Source organism: Phragmites australis, chromosome 22 (genome assembly GCF_958298935.1).
Source record: "Phragmites australis chromosome 22, lpPhrAust1.1, whole genome shotgun sequence".
Classification (NCBI taxonomy): domain Eukaryota; kingdom Viridiplantae; phylum Streptophyta; class Magnoliopsida; order Poales; family Poaceae; genus Phragmites; species Phragmites australis.
In genome coordinates, this window is record NC_084942.1 from 22969640 (window position 1) to 22986542 (window position 16903).

The 16903-nt window shown below is 44.9% G+C and overlaps 2 protein-coding genes across 2 annotated transcripts; one reads left to right on the forward strand and one right to left on the reverse strand.

The window, feature by feature from the left end:
- The first annotated feature begins 10471 nt into the window (after positions 1 to 10471).
- On the forward strand, positions 10472 to 12963 carry LOC133905115 (putative cyclic nucleotide-gated ion channel 7). The gene is made up of 3 exons (XM_062346828.1): positions 10472 to 11437; positions 11524 to 11843; positions 11934 to 12963. The coding sequence occupies exons 1-3, from the start codon at positions 10592 to 10594 to the stop codon at positions 12961 to 12963; spliced, it is 2196 nt and encodes a 731-aa protein (XP_062202812.1). The 5' UTR covers positions 10472 to 10591.
- Positions 12964 to 13908: 945 nt separating this feature from the next.
- LOC133904625 (K(+) efflux antiporter 3, chloroplastic-like) lies at positions 13909 to 15287 on the reverse strand. Its single transcript, XM_062346095.1, has 5 exons — positions 15123 to 15287; positions 14845 to 15006; positions 14540 to 14629; positions 14260 to 14421; positions 13909 to 14184 (listed from the first exon to the last, which is right to left on the reverse strand). Exons 1-5 carry the CDS (start codon positions 15234 to 15236, stop codon positions 13909 to 13911), a joined length of 804 nt encoding a protein of 267 aa, XP_062202079.1. The 5' UTR covers positions 15237 to 15287.
- Positions 15288 to 16903: the final 1616 nt, after the last annotated feature.

The following is a 16903-nucleotide window of genomic DNA, read 5'->3' on the forward strand; positions in this document are numbered from 1 at the left end:
TATGTGACTTGGCGGTCGATGACAAGATGATCAAGGCCAACAGAAGGCTTGGTGCCAGACGATCAAGGAGGTCGGGCGGAGTAAAGGGTGATCCTAGTAGTATACGTGGAGTTCAAGCAAAGCATGGAGAGGATGAAGGATGAAGACGGCATGTGACAAAGTAAAACGAAGAAGATGTCGGTGCAAGTGACAAGGCGGCCCAAGCGATCTGAAGTGGAAGAGACTTGCCAGTGGTCAAGATCGCAAGACAGAGTACACGCGTCGACATCGGAGCACTTGCTTGAGGCAAAGCAAGTGGCAGCTAGTCACGTTTTGAGAAGCGTGTTAGGGTTTCATGGTTTAGCCACAAAACCGCGGGTGGACTGGAAGGTCATGTGGCATCATCGCGAAACTTGCGTCGAGACAAAGCTAAGTCATAAAGAAGCCATGGCCGTTCGATGAAAAGAGCAAAATCTAGACCAAAATGCACCGATGGTAGGTAGGAGTGCATTACCGGTGAAGGGTATTTTGGGTATAAGAAAACTTGAGGGCCAAAGAAGATTCCAAGGGTTATAAATAGTAGGGTAGAGTTGTGGAAGAGCCTTAAGCCAGCTATTTTAAGAGTCTAGTGATAGGTTTTGGAGGAGAGGAGAGGATATGCTTAGTGTTTGTAATAGGCTAGAGCTTTTGTGAGAGAAACAACTTTGTAATCTGTCGAAAATAGGACTGATCTATGTGCTTAATGAAGTTTATTTTCTCGCATGAGCTCTGCATCTAGTCTCCTTCTTTTGGTTCCCTCATCTTCGGTGCAAGTTGTTTGATTTTCTTGTTGATTTTTGTTTTTGCCTATGGCTACGATTCTATAAATCATTCAAATTTACCATTCACCCGATCGAGCTTGTGGCATAGAGGAGGCATGATCTCTAGCTTCATAACTATAGATAGCTTCATACCTCCAAGCGGTCAGCCCTCAACTACACATGACATGGATGATTTTGACATTATTTTGGTTAAGAAAGGTCAATATACGATTCAGACTGATTTGATGGATAAACATATCAATTTGAAATGGGCATTAATCAATGTGTATAGGGCTGCCCAATATGATGATAAAGCTGAGTTCCTTACTGAATTGATGGATAAACATATCAATCGATTCTCTAAGTCCCAGCCTCCCTCACATGTCTACCCACCGGGCACGCGTGCGACCAACTGCGCACGTGGGCCTGTCGGTGGATCTGTGGTGGCGCCCAACTCAAACGATGAAAATGGAGACCGTTCCAGTGAGGAGCTGACGTGAACGCATGAGGTGGTTGTGGCGTCATGAATGCGCAGGAGACGAAAGGATCCACACGCGACCGAAGCGCTAGGAGACGAACACACCATGCATTTTAAGGTTTTGGATTTGGGGAAAAATGATATTAGGGTTTCATATTGGGCACACATCTTAGGGTTTGACTTTAGGTTTTGGAACTACAACCTAACTTTGATTCATTGACAAGTAACACTCCAGCAGTTCATCACTAAAAGAAAATTTTCTTAATTTGGCATAGGCGCATGCTGATGGAGCATCTATGGGTTGCTTAAGTGCTAATTCTCTAATTGATTAAACAAATAGATCGGGTTGAGGATAATGCCAACACTGAAGTTCAATTGAGCACATTACACTTTATTATTTATGCCTCTTCAGTTTTCAAACATGTATTGTAAGATATATGCTATATGTGTTCAGTTGAGACCAATACATATCTGTTGTATATGTTCAGTTTATGCCAACACTGAAGTTCAGTTCAGTTGAGCACATGTTCTATTGTATGTGTTATATTGAATATATATATGTTGTATCTATTGAGTGCATGAATGCTTCTAATTGGTTTGCTGATGTTATTCAATTTTCTTCTGTGAGATGATTGTAATATTGTATGATTATTGAATGCTTTCGATTGGTTTGCTCTGTGTTCGTGCTCTGTGAGATGATTGGAATGAAGGTGGCTCTGGCTCGATGCATCGAGCCAACTCGTTTCCGGTAGATTTTTCTCTTTTTTTCTGGAAAATAGCAACATCGCAGGCTGAACTCACAAACTGGCACTGATAATGAGTATCAGTGTCGGTTCATAAACTGACATTGATAGTCCATGACTATCAGTGCTGAGTAATTAGTGTCGGTTTAAAAACCAGCATTGATAGCGTTTTTGAGCCGGCACTGATGATAATTTCTGCAGTAGTAATTTATGAATGAAGTTGAAAAAATATGGAAGGACAATGTTAGTAGAAATAGTGCTGATGTGTGGATAACCAAATTAAAAAGTTAAGAGCTCTCCTTAAAGGTTGGAGTGACCAATTTGGCTGGTGAAAGTAAAAAGAAAAAATGTATCCTCAAAGAAGAGCTGAATTATCTTGAGATATTGGGAGAAAGAGGACCTCTGGATCCTAATTCTGCTATGAAAAAGTAAATATTGGGACATAATTACAAAAAATCTATGATGAAGAAGAGTTATTTTGGTTTAAAAGGTCTTTTACAAAATGGATTCTGAAGGGGAACAACAATACAATTTTTTTCTCATAGTATAGCCAATGGCAGAAAAAGGAAAAACAATATAATGTACTTGATGCTAACCTTTGGAATGATAAGGTTAGGATCCATTTTGTGGGGACAAGGAGTTAATGGAGCATATTACTGATTTTTTCATAAAGAATTATTTGGGTCCGCTCCTGGTAATTTGGTACCTATAGATCATAACCTTTGGAATGATAATGAAAAGCTAAACAATGAGGATAATATAATTCTAGACTCTCCTTTTACTGAAGAAGAAATCAAAAAAGATTTATTCCAAATGAATATCAATAAAGCCTCTGGTCTTGATAGCTTCCTAGTTGATTTTTTTCAAAAATGTTAGGATGTGAATAAAGAAGATATGTTAAATATGTCCCATGAGTTTTATACTTGTTCTTTGGAAATTAGTAGATTAAACTATGGTGTGATCACCTTGTTACCTAAAGTAACTCATGCAGAAAAAGTGCAATAGTTTAGGCATATTTGCCTTCTAAACTGTTCTTATAAATTGATTAACAAAGTCGTAAACACTAGATTGGAGCCCTTTATGGATAAGCTCGTTAGTGATTGTCAAAATTCTTTATCAAAAATAGGAACATCATGGATAGTGTTATGGCTTTACATGAGATTTTACATGAAACAAAGATGATGAATCAAATTGGCATTATTCTTAAGTTGGACTTTGAAAATGCTTATGACAAGGTGAATTGGAACTTCTTTTTTCACTATCTTGAGTTGAGAGGCTTTAGCTCTCAATGGAGGAAATGGATTGAAACTGTGGTTAATGATGGGACTCTAAGTGTTAAAATCAACAATTAAATGGGTTCATATTTTAGAAGTTGTAAAGGGGTGAGACATGGTGATCCTCTTTCTCCTTTTCTATTTAACTTGGCCGCAGATTGCCTTACCAAAGTGATTAAAGCTGCTAAAAAAATAAAAAATTACTAACCTTATGTCTCATCTTGTTGAGGAAGGTATTGCAGTGTTACAATATGTTGATGATACCATTTTTTTTAATTGAAAATGACCTTGAAAAGGTTATTAATCTCAAACTTTTGCTTTATATGTATGAATTGATGTCTAGTTTAAAGATAAATTTTCAAAAAAGTGAAGTATTGGTGATTCGTGGTGATACTGAGACTCTAAAAGCTTATGCTAACCTTTTTCATTGTCAGATTGGATATTGTCCAATCAAATATCTTGGTGTTGTTGTTAGCCCTAGTAAGCTTAACATTGTGGATTGGATCAATGTTCAAGAGAAAATATATAAAAACTTGATGTTTGGAAAGCTAGCCTCTTATCCATTGGAGGTAGGGTGATTCTTATCAATGCAAGCCTTTTCAATATTCCTATCTATCATATGCTCATGTATCTTTTGCCTAAAATAGTGATTAAGAATATAGATAAGGCAAGAGAAAATGTTTCTAGTAAGGTGGTGAAACAAAAAAGAGATACCATCTTGTTAAATGGGATGTGATTTGCACTCCCAAGAAAAAAGGAGGCTTGGGTATTAAGAATATATCCAAAATGAATATTACATTACTATAGAACTAGCCATAAGTGTCGGCTCATCAGTGTCAGTTCTGCCAAAACTGACACTGATAAGGTATTATTGTCGGTTCATAGTAAAATCAGACATCCACCCATCTATTCAGACAAAAATCAGCAGTGATACTAGTTATTAGTACCGGCTCGTAATACGAACCCGCAGTGATACTACTCCTGGACCCGAAGTTTCATTTCAGTGTCATTTTGGCTCATCAATCTCTGCGTCCGCTGGCTCTCTCTCTCCCTTATCTCTTCACACTAGAGTCCTCTCTCTACATTCTCTCTCTCGCTCTCCGCTAGCTCTCTCTCCATTCTCTCTCTCTCGCTCTCCCCCGCCGTTTCCGGCCCTGCTCCTCTCCCACCTCCGTCGTAGCCGTCCATCCCCTTCTCCCTCCCAGGAGGATGGATCCAAGCGAGGTGGCAGAGGATCAAGGGTGAGCGCGTGCAGCGGCCAAGTTATGGCTGAGCAGGACTGGCGGCCGAGGCCGGCCGAGCAGCGGTCGAGCTATGGCCGAGTGGCGATCAAGCCGCCACGTTATCTTGTGCATGTGCTGTGGCGGCGGCCGTCGAGCCGCCCCGTTATCGTGTTTTGCAGGTGTGCCCGGTAGTTCCCGACTGCAACGGCGATGGGAGCGGCATCTGAGCCGGCTAGATTTCAAGCCAGCTTGGATTCCGCTCCCGCTGCCGCCAATTCTTTTTTTATTATTCTCTAGAAATAACAACAGTGTCTGGTTGTTAACTAGCATTGATAGTATTCTATCAGTGCTAAGTAAAATGTGTTGGTTGAAAATCAATAGTGAAGCTATTTTGCAACCGGTATTGATATGTCTTTTTATAGTAGTGTTGCCTTTTTTTTTATAAATGATGGTGAAAATTAGATAAAAATGAGCATACGTGACAACAAATTATTAGAAAGAAATACCTTCACTCTTATCTTTTGGCTAATGTGACTCGGCTCACCAAAGCTCGTCAGCGCTTCCCGGATATTCCTCACCGCGTACATGCAGGATCTTCCGCTAACACTTGATGCAATCAGCGCTGAACGCACTCCTGTATCTGCCATATATCTACACCTGAGTGATCAATGCAATACATAATACGAGTCTTGACTCTTTCACTGAGAAATTGCACTTTCTTGAGCTGAACTAATGGATGCTATCTATTGATTGATGCGATGGAGATGGACCCTAACTAGGTCAGAACTTTTTACTGTAATTTAGCATTGTAGATGTGCTTTATTCCAAATCTAGGTAATCTTGTAGCATTTGTCCGACGTGAAGCTGCAATGTGACATTCGAGAACAAGCAGATCGATCAATTCTCCACATTCCCCCGAAACCAACCGTTCTTCCCCACCCTGTGATGCCCTGTCCATTCTCCCCCGCCCCCAAAACCTTTTAATCCATGACAAATAAACATTTGATTTGTTAGCAACGAGAATGATTCAAGAACAAAAACTTCCAAATTGTGAGAAAAAACCTTCAATTCGTGGAGAATAGCTTTCAATCTGCCACCCAAGACCATCGATTCAAGAACAATACTTTCGATTCATGGACAACAGCTTTCAATCTGAGGCTCAAAACCATCGATTCAAGAACAAAACTTTTCAATTAATGGCACAAAACTTTTGATTGAAGAACAATACTTAGGACGTTTCTGCGTGGCCTCAACGCGAGATGATATGGGAAGGGAGTTAACCACGTGTCGCCCATCTGCGTATCATAGTGTACACGCGGCGTAAGTGGAGAGGTGATCGTGTACGCACGCGTAACCTCAAAATAGTATTTCTGATAAAGTTAGGGGTGGTGGGCTGAGTAATATTCTAACCTGATGTTTTTTAGCCCATGCATATTGGACTTGGAGAGGCCCAAAGGAGATATCACTCGGGAGCATATTATATTCTAAGGTCAGCCTCCACCAAAACCCGCAGCCTGCCACATGTAAGCATTATGTTCATTAACTTCCTTCTGCCTCTCCTTCCCATGATCGTCCTCACATGGGCACCACGCGCCCCACCAAGCGTACACCCACCCCTGCCCCATGGCTCCCTCCCGTGGCACCAGCTGCTTCTACTACCCGTGGACAACGGCGACCTCACCGTGCCACCCAACGTCCTCCGTCGCCGCCGTCTCTACTTCACCCTTCTCTAATCAGTACAGCTACTCGTTCCGCACCACCGACGTATCCACCACCTATTGTTGATACTAGTTACACGCATAATTTATTAATTATAAGTGTATAATTTATTATAGTCTTTTTCTTAGAGTATTTTAAGATTTATCGATCTCAAGGAACAAGTGAACCTCAAGTTTTAATATCAAAGTAATACTACCAACAAGGACGATGATTGATTGTGAAGTAAAGTGATTTAGAGGTTCACGAAAAGAGCTTAGGATTATAATCAACAGCTATGATGTAGATGAAGACGTCCATCTAGTTCCCTGTTACATTGTAGGTTTTGCCAAGATTATATATCTACAAATACACTACAACAATGCTATCGGTAAGAACAGATCTAAACACCACTTTGTATCTATCATACGCATACATATCATGATGTCTCATATACGACAACCAAGCATACATATCATGATGTCTCATATACGACAACCAAGCATACATCTCATAGACTGAAATAGACCAAATAGATATTAACATCATCTTAGAGTTTACATGACAAAATCTCCGACAACTATAGAGAAGAACAAAGAGAGATTACCCCACTACTACAGAAAGTAACTTCACTTCTGGTTCCAAAACCACCTTCACTGTCGGTTTTGGAGCCGACAGTGGGTAACGGCCAGTGATAGTCGGAGGACTATCACTACCGATTCCCAAGATGGCAGTGTTGCCCCTTCCAAAATAAAATAAAATAAAATAAATAAACGAGTCGGCTCGGTTGCCGTCGTCACCGCTGCTACCATCACAGCGTCACTATCTCAATCCGACCAGTTGCCGACCAATTCCACCTTCACGAGTAGCGTCGACGCGCCCTAGGCACAATCCTCTCCCCTTGCTCGTCGCTTGCTTCCTGTGTTGCATGCCATCGCTCCATGCACCACGCGACCCAGGCCATCGGTCTGCCTTATCCCTACTGCCCGCACCCCGCGCCCACTCCCCACCACCTGCTCCCCGCACGTGCTGCTCGTCGTTGCTCCCCTCACGCGTTGCTCCTTGTCGCTCCCCGACTGTGCTCTGCCGTGCTGCTCGTCGTTGCTCCCCGCACGCGCTGCTCGTTGTCGCTCCCTGCCTTTGCTCTGCCGCCTAGTCGGCCACGTGCACGCGCCTCTCCACCGCCTGGTCACGATGGAGAAGCGGAGTACGGAGGCGGTATCGGAGGTGGGAGAAGGGCAGGGCGCGCGAGAAGGTAGAGATTCCAGCCGGAGCGGGAGGTGAAGGTGAGGCTGTTGGAGCGGGAGGCGATCGGGGTCATGTGGGGGCACACGACAATTGGAAGGGCCTCTGGAATGGAAAAGGTAAGGTCGAGAGAGCAGGTGAGGTGCATGCCGATCAAGAAGATAAGGTGGAGACAGAGTGGACGTATGGGCCGGTCAAGCCGCTCGTAGACGTGAAGGTGAGGCCAAAACGGATTCAATCAAAATTTTGGGTCCGCTCCCCTCACCACTGCCGGTTCAAATTAAAAACCGACAGTGATGGTATCACTACTAGTTTTTAGTATGAACCGGTAGTGATAAGTTATTATCACTACTGTTTGTTTTTAAAATCCAGCAATAAAATTGATTTTTTTATGAACCGGCAATGATAATCGAATCACTGCCGGTTTTTGGTAATCCGACACTGATTAAGCGGTAAAAAAAAGTCCATTTCTATAATAGTGCCCTATAATACCTCGAGTATACATGGCTAGATGAGTTAGGGATCTCCTCTTGAAGTCCTCTGCAAAAGAGGACGACCAATACAATTTGGTCTGACCGTGAGAATCCTTTAGATCCAAAAACTCTCTGTACAATTGGTGGTCTAACTGCCATGATCATGGTGAAACTGCTACTGTGCCGCGGTCTGATCGGGCCTAGCCACGGTCTGATCGCCAGAGCACAGGGAAGTCCGATGGAAGTTCTCTTATCCGATTGGAAGATTCGATAAATTTATTTTTCCATTTATTGAGGAATATTTCCTATTTCTCAACAATCCTCGATTGTGACATTTAGTCACAATCACCTTCCCCTTGAAGTAGCCTGATATTGGAACGAGATCGTTTTTAAGGGAGGGAGAGTTGTCACACCTCAAAATCTTAATCTAGTCATTAAGCATACATAATCATCATGACATCCTCTTTTGCGTGGATGATTTTAAATTGAGTATTTAAACATGTTTTGAAAATTAAAAGTTAAGGATTGATACGTGTTTCCCACCATATTTATAATTATTTTTATGAGTGCAAATGGTTTAGAGCTAGTAAGGAAGACCCCAAAGACTTTGGAAAAGGAGAAGAATAGAAAAAAGGAAAAAACGGGAAAAAGGACCAGGCTTCCAGCACAAGGACCATGATCGCGGTCTGACCGGGAGTCCCCGTGCTCTGACTGCTAGAGCGCAGAGGCTTTTAACATAAAGCCCACCGACTGGACGTCGTTTGTCTCTCTTGATTCTTTTCACTCTCACTCGCTCTTCCTCATCCAAACCGAGAGAGAGAGGGAGAGAGGGGGGGGGGAGAGGAGAGGGAGAAACCACCTCGATGTCCCCAATGGTCGGAAATCAACGGAGAGGACTTCCCTGAGCTCCTCTCGCATATCTCCATCGTTGGAGATGTTTTCACGCAAGATTCCCCACCTCAAGGCTATCAACCACCTCGGAGCCTGATCTGCAAATCAGAACTTCCCCAGAGTTGTCATATCCAATAGAAAGCTTCCCCACACCGAGGTGAGCCTTCCACTACCCTTTTCCCATCATTCTTGAGCTCTAATCGGTCTCCAATTCATTTAGACCGAGCTTAACCATAGCTATACATCTCATCCATGTGGTTTTTCGAGTTTGGCCCGATGCATGTCGTCCAAACCACCCTAGAAACACTCCCCTAATCTCGTAGAGCGTTTTGGTACGCTTCATGGTTGAAGGCATCATCGGAGCCTTCGTCGGTGCCCTTACTGAGATGGCACCGACAGGACCCAACAGTCTGCCTACCATTACCGCCAGTTGAGACTTAGTGAGTTCAAGCTTTCAATCAAAACTTCAGAGTGAGGAGTCAAACAGCCACTTGGTTAGTCTGTCCACTAGCCGCGGTCTGACTGCCAGGTTTACTCAGTACTGAATTGCTCTCTGTTCGACCCTCACGGTCTAACCACCAGACCTCCAGTCTGACTGCCAGCTGCATAGAACTTGGTGACCTTAGGTTGTCTTATGCGAGGTTCAAACCTTTCATAACCCGAATCATTTAGCATTCTTGAAAATGTTTTCGAAACCTTTCATAACCCGAATCATTTCTTTGCAAATGTTTTCGAAACATGACACCTTTCATGCTGTTCACGATCATGCATAATAAGCATACATTTCCATCGTTCGTTGGTTTATTCGATGCATTCTTGAATTATCTAGAAAGTGACACGCCGATGGTTCATGCGGTTGAGGCCTCCGCTTGCACCTCAATGAGCGGAAGGGCTGTCGAGGATGTGTGTGTCACCCTCGAGCGTATGTATTGGGTAGATTCATATACTATTTAATTAACTGTCAAAATTATGTGTTAGATGTAGGCAGCTTAACTAAAATCAAAATAGGTTTGTCTTATCTGCTATCTGTTTAATACGACGACCTTGTGCTATACAGTGTTTTTTAATCTATTATCTTAGAAAGAATTTTGATTTTTTTTCATATTTTTATTATGAATTTTAGCTATTGATTAATTATATATTACATGGACTCTTTTATTTAGCTATTTGATTTTTATAATACTTTTCTCTAAGACTATATTTGATATAGATCATTCTTTTTTCTAATCTAACCCCGGTTTCAATTATTATTAATTTTATTTTATTTAAACTCTTTATTTAGATATTTTGCATTTCAAACCATATAGAATAGAACTGCTATTTTTTCACATCTTTTAATTATAAATTTACCTAATTATTAATCGTATTTGATATTAACTATTTGATTAAATCTAGATTGTTAGATATTTATAATAATAAGGGATCTAGATTTTTTTTAATTTACGTATTGAGAGGTTTCCCCCCCCCCCCCCTCGCGTGGCGATCGAGACCGCCGGTAGCGCGCGGCAGGTGGGGAGAGGCACAACGAACCCGCCGGAGAAAACAGCGAATGGGGAAGCTCCACGTGTAGGTGTCTCGCCTCCATTAACCGCTACTTCCACTCGCCTCCATCCACGACACGACACGATCGAGAGAGAGAGAGAGAGAGAGAGAGAGAGGGTAGAACGAATTGTTTCCTCGATCACCAGTTGTCGTTTCTGCAGGTTCCAGGAGGGATCGACCTGGAGATCGAACACTGTACGTCTCAAATGGTGGTGGATGATGATGTCCCTTAGCTCGGGAGCAAGAAAATGTTCGGCTGCGGCTACCGGACCCAGTTCATCAACGGGCGCAAGGAGAAGTTCGTCAGGCTAGAGGATTCGTCGACGAACCCGAGGGTGTCCTTCGCGTCGAGCGCCATGGACCACGGCGGCCTGCACATGGACAGCTACTTCTCCGGCCACCCGTCGGCTGCCAAGATCCGGGCGCGGTCGATGCGCGTGGCGGCGGGCGTGATGAACCGGTCGGAGCGGCTCAAGAGCATCGGGCTCGTGTTCCAGGAGGACCTCAAGAACATGTCCCAGAAGGTGTTCGACCCGCAGGACGCGTTCCTGGTGCGCATGAACCGCGCCTTCATCTTCGCCTGCATCGTCTCCGTCGCCGTCGACCCGCTCTTCCTCTACCTCCCCGCCGTCATGGCCACAGACAAGAACACCTGCATCGGCTTCGAACGGGGCCTGGCCACTTGGGCCACGGCCGTGCGGTCGGCCGTGGACGCCTTCTACCTGGCGCGCATCGCGCTGCAGTTCCGGACCGCGTACATCGCGCCGTCGTCGCGGGTGTTCGGGCGCGGCGAGCTGGTGATCGATTCGGCCGCCATCGCTCGCCGGTACCTGCGCCGGTTCTTCGTCGTCGACCTGCTTTCCGTGCTGCCGCTGCCGCAGATCTCCATCTGGAACTTCGTGCACCGACCCAAGGGCGCGGACCTGCTGCCCATCAAGAACGCGCTGCTCTTCACCATCCTGGTGCAGTACGTGCCCCGCCTCGTCCGCTTCTACCCCATCACCTCCGAGCTCAAGCGCACCACCGGTGTCTTCGCCGAGACTGCCTTCGCCGGCGCCGCCTTCTACCTCCTCCTTTACATGCTCGCCAGCCATGTACGTTCGTATGTCCATCTTTGCATTGAATTGCATATGACCTTTGGATTATTCGATTGCGCGGATGCGTGCGTGCATGGATGCAGATGGTGGGGGCCTTCTGGTACCTGCTGTCGATCGAGCGGCTAGACGACTGCTGGCGAGCCAAGTGCACTCAACTCAACTTCCACCAGTGCCGGACGTACATGTACTGCGGCGGCGGCGGCGGCCAGGGCCAGTCGGGGTTTCTCGAGTGGCGCACCATGATCCGGCAGGTGCTGGCACAGGAATGCGCGCCCGTCGACCAGAGTGGCACTGGCTTCTCCTACGGCATCTACAGCACCGCCATCCAGTCCGGCGTCGTCTACACCGACAAGCTCATGGCCAAGATCCTCTTCTGCCTCTGGTGGGGCCTCCAGAACCTCAGGTAATAAACTAGCTGCTTAAGCTGTCGAGGAAAGGAAAGGCGGGCAACAAGCTGACCGGCCGATTGCTCGGCCGCCATGGATGCGCGCAGTACGATCGGGCAGGGGCTGGAGACGACGCACTACAAGGGGGAGCAGCTGTTCTCCATCTTCCTGGCGGTGTTCGGGTTGATCCTGATGGCGCTGCTGATCGGCAACATGCAGACGTACCTGCAGTCGATGACGCTGCGCTTGGAGGAGATGCGGCTGAAGCGGCGTGACTCGGAGCAGTGGATGCACCACCGCCTCCTCCCCGACGAGCTCCGCGACCGTGTCTGGCGGCACAACCAGTACAAGTGGCTGGAGACCCGCGGGGTGGACGAGGACAGCCTGGTGCGCAGCCTGCCCAAGGACCTCCGCCGCGATGTGAAGCGCCACCTCTGCTATCGCCTGGTCCGCCGCGTCCCGCTCTTCGCCAACATGGACGAGCGCCTCCTCGACGCCATCTGCGAGCGTCTCAAGCCCAGCCTCTGCACGGAGTCCACCTACATCGTCCGGGAAGGGGACCCTGTCGACGAGATGCTCTTCATCATCCGGGGACGCCTCGAGAGCTCCACCACCGACGGCGGCCGCATGGGGTTCTACAACCGGGGGCTGCTCAAGGAGGGTGACTTCTGCGGCGAGGAGCTCCTCACCTGGGCGCTCGACCCCAAGGCCGGCGCCAACTTCCCGCTCTCCACGCGCACCGTCAGGGCCATCTCCGAGGTCGAGGCCTTCGCGCTGCGCGCCGAGGAGCTCAAGTTCGTCGCTGGCCAGTTCCGGCGGCTGCACAGCAAGCAGCTGCAGCAGACGTTCCGGTTCTACTCGCAGCAGTGGCGCACCTGGGCGTCGTGCTTCATACAAGCCGCGTGGAGGAGGCACCTCAAGCGGAAGGCGGCCGAGCAGCGGCCTCAGGAGGAGGTCGACGACGAGGCGTTTGCAACGTCGGCGTCGTCGAGCCGCCTCACGACGACCCTGCTGGTGTCGCGGTTCGCCAAGAACGCCATGCGCGGCATGCAGCGGCAGCGGCCGCTCGGCGCGGACAACACCCTCATCGTCCTGCCCAAGCCGCCCGAGCCAGACTTCGCCACCATCGACTACTGATCACTCGATCAATCTCAGTACTCATCGACCGGAAAATAATACGGACTAGTGAGTTTGTACATCTAGTCTAGTGCAGAACTGAGGATTATTGGTGGCAACATGCATGTGTTATTTGACTGAAACCCAACATTTAATTTGTTGTGAATTTGTTTTCAACAAAAAATATAATACGGCCTCAAAAGAGGAAGAATTTGTGACATGTTCATGCATCACTAAAGCATTATTACAGACGAGGCTGAATCTCTGACAAGACTGCAGAAATTAGAACCTTAAATTCAACATGGACTCAAGACTTGAAACTCAGTCATGAACTCATCATAGTGTAAGCTCCCTAGTCCATACAGAAAAGATGACCTGACGCAATTCAGAATAATTAGTTGGATGATGTGCAGAGATAAAAGTTATATTTAACAGGAATGTACGGTCTAGAGTACAATAGGAATCAGATACAAATATGGTACAAGAATGTATATATCTATCAATGGAAGTTTATCACACTGTGACTTGAATCAGCATAAACTGTGCTGCGAAAAATGCTATTCTAAATTATGAAATGTTGATATTCAATCTGATCTTGCCAAATCCGTGCACTCAACTGCACTGGCAGATCGCATAGCACTTAGTTTCCATTTTTCAGCTGCAAGTTTCTCCATCTTCGACATGATTTATGATCGGTAGTCCATACAGCACAAGTTAAATTCAGTATTTCAGTCTTTACATGTGATGCATGAAATCTCCACCTGCCACAGGGTTAATAATTGGTATTCTGTAGGACTCCTTATATACAACTTAAATGCAGTATTTCAGTCTTTTAGAAGTGCTGCATGAAACCTATAGGTGCTGCACGAGAAAAAGCGGCAGTTCTGAACGGCCCAATAATTTCCAAAGAACTCGATCCTAGAAGTAGAGTATCTTCCTATCTTCATCTTGACATTTGCCCTCCCATCAAGCAGACTGGTCAATCATTTCCTTGTTTGTACTGGAGGTTCCATCACTGTCGTCAGCAGTTTCCAAAAGACAATATTTCACACCATCTCCAGACTCTGTATCCTCAAAGTCATATCCTGGTTGATCATTTTCCTCCACCACATCAGGTATCAGATTCCCCACAGGTGATTTCATTACGATTACGTCTGGGCGACTACTTAGGCTTAGTGACTGCTTCTGAGCTATCATTCTTGAACTGTTGCCATTGCTCTCCACTAAATCTGATACTCTCACCTGCAAGAAGGTATTTAGCTCATATGCGCGATGAAAATGCTACGAACTTGAGATTGTTTAAAGGATTTTAAGAACCTGAAGAGGCTTCATCATGTCCATTTCTCGGTCCCCAATATCTTTTAGTGCTTTTGGAGCTTGTACCTCCATTGAATCCCTCACAAGCTTACTCAAGAAGGATACATCATCAGACATGACGCCCAGTCCTTTTAAAAGTATTGAACCTAGCTGCAAGCTAGTCTGCAGGGAAAGATTGACGAGAGAAAAGTGCTCACACAAATTCTTAGTTTCACTCAAACGTGCTGCCTTCTTCAGATCTTATAAATGCAAGGTAAACACAACTTGTTCTAAAAATTACCTCCGCATTTTCCAGGACAACATCTGTTGCGCCTGCCTTCTTCAGATCTAATAAATGTGAGAGGTCTTGAGGCCTAGCATATATCGGAACCTGTTAAAACAAAATGTATTGTCAACAAAGTGTTCGTTCTCTGCAAGTCTCTTTTGGTTTCTATATGAGAAATCACGAGGTCTCCCTCCCAACTCTAAAAAGCAGTGTTCTTTCACTGCACAATGATTTTATAATAGCATGTGTCAACTTGACAACTAAATCCTGTTTTTTTTTTTCCAAAATAATGACAACAGTTTCATATTGGAGATTATTACCGCACTAAAAGCTTGCCGCAATCTGTTTACAGCCTCAATTGTTTTTTCCTTTCCAGTATACATGGCCATGACAGCTTTTGGAAACGTTATGCCGGCAGATTGCAGAACCGCAGGGCGTGAACCATCTCCGTATAGCACAGGAAGTCCTGATTTTCTAGCTGACTGATAGGAGAGAACAAATGAGCTTAGTTAAACACATGAACACAAGCCAATCCACTTTTTGACAAAGAAGGGAAGACACGCCAATTGTTATACCAAAATGCTTTCCTATTTCTAACCTTTACAACAGCAGGATTTAGATCAAATGCAACATATGGCCATCCTTCGGTGTCTTGTTCAAGCCCAAACGACAATGGTGCAGATAAAAATTTTGCAAGGACCTGCACAAACATGCTATCTGTGATCTGCACTCTGTTGGATTTGATCCTAAACTTGATGAAGAAACACACGCGGAGCACACACTGGACATAGGTAGTTTTTATGCTGCAACAGCTGCAGCTTTTCTGGTTTCTTTCCTCTTTATTTATAGAGTATAAGAGAAGACTAAACGTGGCCTTAACGACCTACTAAACACAGCCTTAATGGCCTACTAAAAACAGACCTAACAGCCTATTGATTGTGGCCTTAGTGGCCTCTGAATTGACTGAAAAAAAAACAGTAGAATTAAACTAGCTATAACTCACACAAGGTTTACTAACAAATCACCCCCTAAACCTTGTGTATTGCTTGATTTTGACCATTCCAATCCTTGCCCATAGCTCATAGAATTTGACTCGTCCAAGTGCCTTCGTTAGGATGTCTGTGAGCTGGTCATTGGTGCCGATGAATTCAACGCTGATGCTCCTGTTATCCATGCACTCACAAATGAAGTGGTAGCGCACATCGATGTGCTTGCTACCCTCATGGAAAACGAGATTCTTGCTAAGTGCTATTGCAGATATGTTGTCTGTTCATCTTCAGCTTGACTACTTAAGCTCTTCATCAAGGTCATCATCACGTAAGTTATCATCACATAAGTCATCATCACGTAAGTTATCCGATTAGGATTCACCTATTAAGAAGAACTTTTTGAATTAATTAATGAACAACACAAGGCCTTTAAAAAATAAGCTAAAGAACTTAACAAATTCATTGTTCTTAATGGCATTCATGCTATCTTTATTTTTAATTATAAATAATTATTGAGCAAATTTGAATTGCTAAACAATGAGCATGAAGAGGTTAAGGTAAAACTTGAGTGCATTGAATCTCAACCTAAGGCCCACTTGAAACAATCTCTCTCTCTTTAATTTCAATCCTAATGTAGATACTTCTACTTCTTGTGATGGTTTGATTGATCTATCTAGTTCACCCCTTTACAATTAGACATGTTGAGAATGTGGTTGTAAAATCATGTAATGATCTTATTGCACATGAGAATGATAAGCTCAAGAAAAAAAATAGAAAATCTCAAGAAGAATTTAGCAAGATTATAAGGCAAGAATCATGTCCAACCTATTCACGATAACTATGACAACATGGTGAAAAAGCTTGCGGAGGGGTGCACCGTGACATGCTTCAAGTGTCATCAAGAATGTCAAGTCATTCCAATGCAAGCAAGTTAAGAAATAAATCAAGAAGAATAAGAAGATGATGAACCTCTGTAACACCCCAGGGCCGCCAAAAACTTGGGATGTCATAGTTAGTATCAGAGCCTAGGCTTTAGATTCTAGGTGAAATAAGGCTTAATTTAACACACTTGCACTTGTAGGATGGGTAAGGGTTTGCATATCTTTGCTCCTATCATGTTATGTTTTGCTCTGTCTAGTGCTTATGCTTAATTACTTGAAATGGATGTTTGTGTTGTTTGTATGTTTTTGTGGCTGTAGTTATGCCACCTAAGCGGCGTGCTCCGGCTACACCAGATGGTGATGGCCAGGCTGAGCTAGTAGCCGCGATGCGGGCAATGCAGGATGAGTTGAGGACGTTGAGGCAGGCTGCCTCTGCTGCTGGTGCCCCTACGGGCGTTGCTTCTGGCATTGCTCCTATTGCAGATGGTCCTATCAGCGGTGTTTCTCTA

Bases quoted from the DNA above. Each gene is read 5' to 3' on its own strand.
- LOC133905115 (XM_062346828.1), top strand. From the start codon at position 10,592: ATGTTCGGCTGCGGCTACCGGACCCAGTTCATCAACGGGCGCAAGGAG. The intron at 11,438-11,523 runs GTACGTTCGTAT...GCATGGATGCAG, and splicing joins TTTACATGCTCGCCAGCCAT to ATGGTGGGGGCCTTCTGGTA. The intron at 11,844-11,933 runs GTAATAAACTAG...GGATGCGCGCAG, and splicing joins TGGGGCCTCCAGAACCTCAG to TACGATCGGGCAGGGGCTGG.
- LOC133904625 (XM_062346095.1), bottom strand. From the start codon at position 15,236: ATGTTTGTGCAGGTCCTTGCAAAATTTTTATCTGCACCATTGTCGTTT. The intron at 14,630-14,844 runs GTAATAATCTCC...TTGTTTTAACAG, and splicing joins TGCGGCAAGCTTTTAGTGCG to GTTCCGATATATGCTAGGCC. The intron at 14,185-14,259 runs GTTCTTAAAATC...ACCTTCTTGCAG, and splicing joins ACATGATGAAGCCTCTTCAG to GTGAGAGTATCAGATTTAGT.